The sequence below is a fragment of the Prosopis cineraria genome, unplaced genomic scaffold (assembly GCF_029017545.1).
Source record: "Prosopis cineraria cultivar Desert tree isolate PC_DT_omini unplaced genomic scaffold, ASM2901754v1 PC12, whole genome shotgun sequence".
In the NCBI taxonomy this organism is placed as follows: domain Eukaryota; kingdom Viridiplantae; phylum Streptophyta; class Magnoliopsida; order Fabales; family Fabaceae; genus Prosopis; species Prosopis cineraria.
In genome coordinates this window covers 14,803,674-14,807,455 of record NW_026555343.1, presented here as the reverse complement: position 1 = coordinate 14,807,455, position 3,782 = coordinate 14,803,674, and the positions used below count along the sequence as shown (strand labels likewise).

Below are 3,782 nucleotides of genomic sequence, written 5' to 3'. Positions count from 1 at the left end.
TTAATGACAATTAGGTTCTTGACAAAATCTTTTAAAGAATGAATTACAAATATTGATTCTGCAAACAAGAATTGCAATTACAAACTAAGAGTTATTTTAAAAATTAGATCTTTTATTTGCAATTGGAGCTCCTAAATTTAAAATTGTCTAAATCAATATTTACAGTTTATTTTTCAAAAAATTTTATTGAGGACCTAATGGTTTTAATTCTCTATTTTGGAATTTTATTATCATTCTCTCTATTTTGTTTTCTGGCACCATGCATTGAATATAGATGATAACTTTTTGACAAAATTATACTTTTAGTCCTCTAATTTTATATAAAATTTTAATTTAGTTTCTTAATTTTATAAAGTATTTTTTCAGTTTTTTAATCCTAATGATATTAGTTTTAAATGATTATTTTTTATTTCAATCATTATCATTTTCAAAAAAATTAAACTTAATATGTCAATATTTGAAAATATTTTATTAACAATCTTAAGTTTAATTTAAAATTTTGTTGTAACGAAATTAACAGTGTTAGGGTTAAAGGATTGAAAAGATACTTTATGAATTTAAATGATAAAAATAAAACTTTATATAAAGTTTAAGAGAGAAAGGTGTATTTTACTTAAAATTTAATATTTAGGCCATTTTGAGGATAAAAATATTTTGAAATGGTAAAAAAGACTTAAAGCTTGTTTGGATAACCATAAAAATTAAAACACCTTCAAATTACATTTGAGATATACTTTTACTAAATTTAATAGATAGTTGGATTTTCAAATGGACTTTTGTAAAATGTAGCCTGAAAACAAACACACAATTAATTTGGCTTTACAACCATTATTGTAGTCCCACTAACAAAACAGTAACGAAAGTAACAAATCAAAACAGCTGTCACCCTTCATCAGAGGCTCCTACATGCGCACAGCAGATAGAGGCAAACCGAAGCGAGGAAGATGGAAAGCAACAAAACGAGAGAGTAGGGAATAATATTTACGGACTGGATTGATTTGGTTGGCTTCATCATCTTGAGACTCTCGATCACTTTCAACATCTTCTTCAACAAAAATGTCATTGCTACCATAAAATGAAATAAGAATAATCCATATAAAGAAATCTCCAAGTTGACGAACAATGGGAAGACGACATCCAAAAGGAAACCTTCCTAAGATGCGAACAAATATGATGAAGAAAATGGAGATGAATCCAATGACACTAATGACATCTGCAAGCAAAGTGTTATTGCTGATAACCAAACGTATAGCAGCTAGGAATGCCACAGGCATGGTTGTAAGAGCAACATAAACAAAAATCTTAGCGAGTCCGTACGCTCTTTCTGCAAAACGAAGATCACCCAGCGGGACCTTGAGAAGAATAGCAGAACCAATGGTGGCGCTGTACATAGCTATTGTGTTGAAAGCCGTGAATATCTTGAATAGTGTTTGGTGAGTCAAAAGTGCCAAGCCTCTCTGTTTTGTGATTGGGTCATCAGAAGAGTAAAACCCACCTGGTACCGTGAAAGCAGCTGCAAATGTCACTGTAGCTATCAATATGGCCACAAGTATGAGTGTTTCAGCTGCGTCTTTCACTTTCCAATCTTCATTGGCTGATACTTCCCGGGGCACACCTAGCATATTTGCCTTGAGCAGCACCCCAGCTCTTCTTAAAATCACATCCGCTAAGAACTGCATTATAATTGAATCAAACAAGTACGCGTTGCATACTTTAGAGCTGTTTGGTGGCCAGAAAGGATGTGAATGAAATAAATTAAAAAATAAAATAAAATTAAATTATCCTCTCTTTCATGATAAATATAATAAAACCCAATACCAAATATTATTAATGTAGGAATCATCATATCTTTCACAAACTTTTATGCAAAAATCAAGACTCTCAACCTTATGAATTAAATTACGCTTCTCTCGTTATGAACATGATTGACATATCTCTCATTTACATATTGCTCATTTTATTTTTGTCTTTGGTTCTCCAATCCATTCCATTTCCTATCCTTTCAGCAAGAAAACGAACCTTATATTCTTCTATAAAATCAGAAGACACAGCTGATCATAGATACGCATTAATCATATATACCTCTTGACGTGTCATTGGAGTTTTACATCGTATCCAAACAACGTCTCGTGCTGTTAAACCTTCATTATTGACCAGATTCGCATTGATATGTTTGTCTTGTGAAAGAAGGAGCAGAGTCCAAAGACGTAGGTTTTTTGAAGCCAGGTGCAGCGGGGTATCTCCATACAAGTCTCTCTCATTGACAGTGTGAGGATGAATCTTAGGATTTTCCAGTAAGCATTTTATCACATTTGTGTGTCCCTTGATTGCTGCAACGTGAAGAATGTTTTGTCCTTCATTATTCAGGCAAAATCCAGCATCAGACCACGGAATTTCAAGCAGATTTTTTACCACTTGAACATGGCCCTTTTCGCAGGCGGGTGGATCGGAAGATTGCCGTCTAAGTTTTGCTGAAAAGCAAAAAAGGGAGAAGAATATTTTGACATGATATGAACACCTCCCAAGAAACCAGCGTATGTTGCATAATGAAAGGGAGTGTTTTGTCTTTCATCTTTTTGATACATGAGCTCTTTTGGTCCTTCCCTCACTATGTATTTCAATAGTTCTTCACCCAAAAACAAACACATATTAGGTGCAAGAAAATCAAACTGATCAAAAGCATCAAGCATGTTATAATTTATGAGTAAATATAGATACATGTACTGACCAGTATTTCGTTCTAATATCGCGGCATGAAGCGGAGAGTCTCCGCTTGAAATGGCCTGGTGATCTGAAGGAATTGCAATTTTCTCTAGGAGACAAGCAAGAATCACCATATTCTTTGTCGTGACGGCCAAATACATTGGTGATTTGCATCCATAATTCTTGTTCCAAGTCCAATAGGCAGCCAAAACACTTCTCCTATGCGCATTTAAAAGCAGAACCACCCCATCTGAATGCTCGCTCAAAACAGCTTCGTGCAAAGCTGTCCTCTGATAATTATTTCTCAACATTAGAAATTCGGCTTTATCTATCAATTCGGCCTTCTTTGATATAACCAGGAGAATAGCATTGATCGCTTCAATATTCTTTGCTCGCGAAGCAACATGAAGTGGAGTATCACCTTTCTTATTTCCCTTACTCAGAAGATTGGGATAGTGAGAAGCAATCAGCTCCACAACTTCTTCTCTACCAAACTCAGCTGCAACATGAAGCAACGAATCACCAGTGGGAGTGACATTATTAAAAAGGGTGGCCAAATCAACTTTATTCACTGTACATTCTGACTTCAAGAGTGAAACAAAGCCATCTGCATCTTTTTCCCGATCACAAACAGCCTTGTACAATTTATAGAACACGGTTGAAAATTGTGGCATCACTAACATCATGCTTCCAGTTGACTGCTTCTTATCATCATGTGACCAGCTGAACTTCTTCTCCATCAGTTCACGCATCTCTTTGCCACATTGAGACCTCCAGTCTGAATGGTTCTCTTCCGTATGAATTTCTACATCATCCGGATTGCTCATTACAACTAGCGCTATAATCAATTATGCAAGGCGCAAAATGTTTGTGAGGTTAACTGTGGTTGGCCTTTGCATCATATATGAAGTCATTTATTTTAGGAAAAATTATGTGTAAATCCCATCGAGCAAATTATTTACAATGAGTCCCACAAAATAAAAAAACCACAGCAATGTCCCTTGAAATCTTGAGGTAAGTTGAAATTGGGGTACAAAGATAATAGTAAATACTGAAGCAACAGTTGTAAAAATAATAAA

The 3,782-nt window shown here is 34.7% G+C and overlaps 2 protein-coding genes across 2 annotated transcripts; both read right to left on the bottom strand.

Annotated features, from left to right (window-relative positions):
* Positions 1-844: 844 nt before the first annotated feature.
* Positions 845-2,598, bottom strand: LOC129287451 (protein ACCELERATED CELL DEATH 6-like). Its single transcript, XM_054923605.1, has 2 exons — positions 2,083-2,598; positions 845-1,673 (listed from the first exon to the last, which is right to left on the bottom strand). Exons 1-2 carry the CDS (start codon positions 2,095-2,097, stop codon positions 903-905), a joined length of 786 nt encoding a protein of 261 aa, XP_054779580.1. The 5' UTR covers positions 2,098-2,598; the 3' UTR covers positions 845-902.
* On the bottom strand, positions 2,409-3,530 carry LOC129289151 (protein ACCELERATED CELL DEATH 6-like). The gene has a single exon (XM_054925959.1). It carries the CDS (start codon positions 3,528-3,530, stop codon positions 2,409-2,411), a length of 1,122 nt encoding a protein of 373 aa, XP_054781934.1.
* Positions 3,531-3,782: the final 252 nt, after the last annotated feature.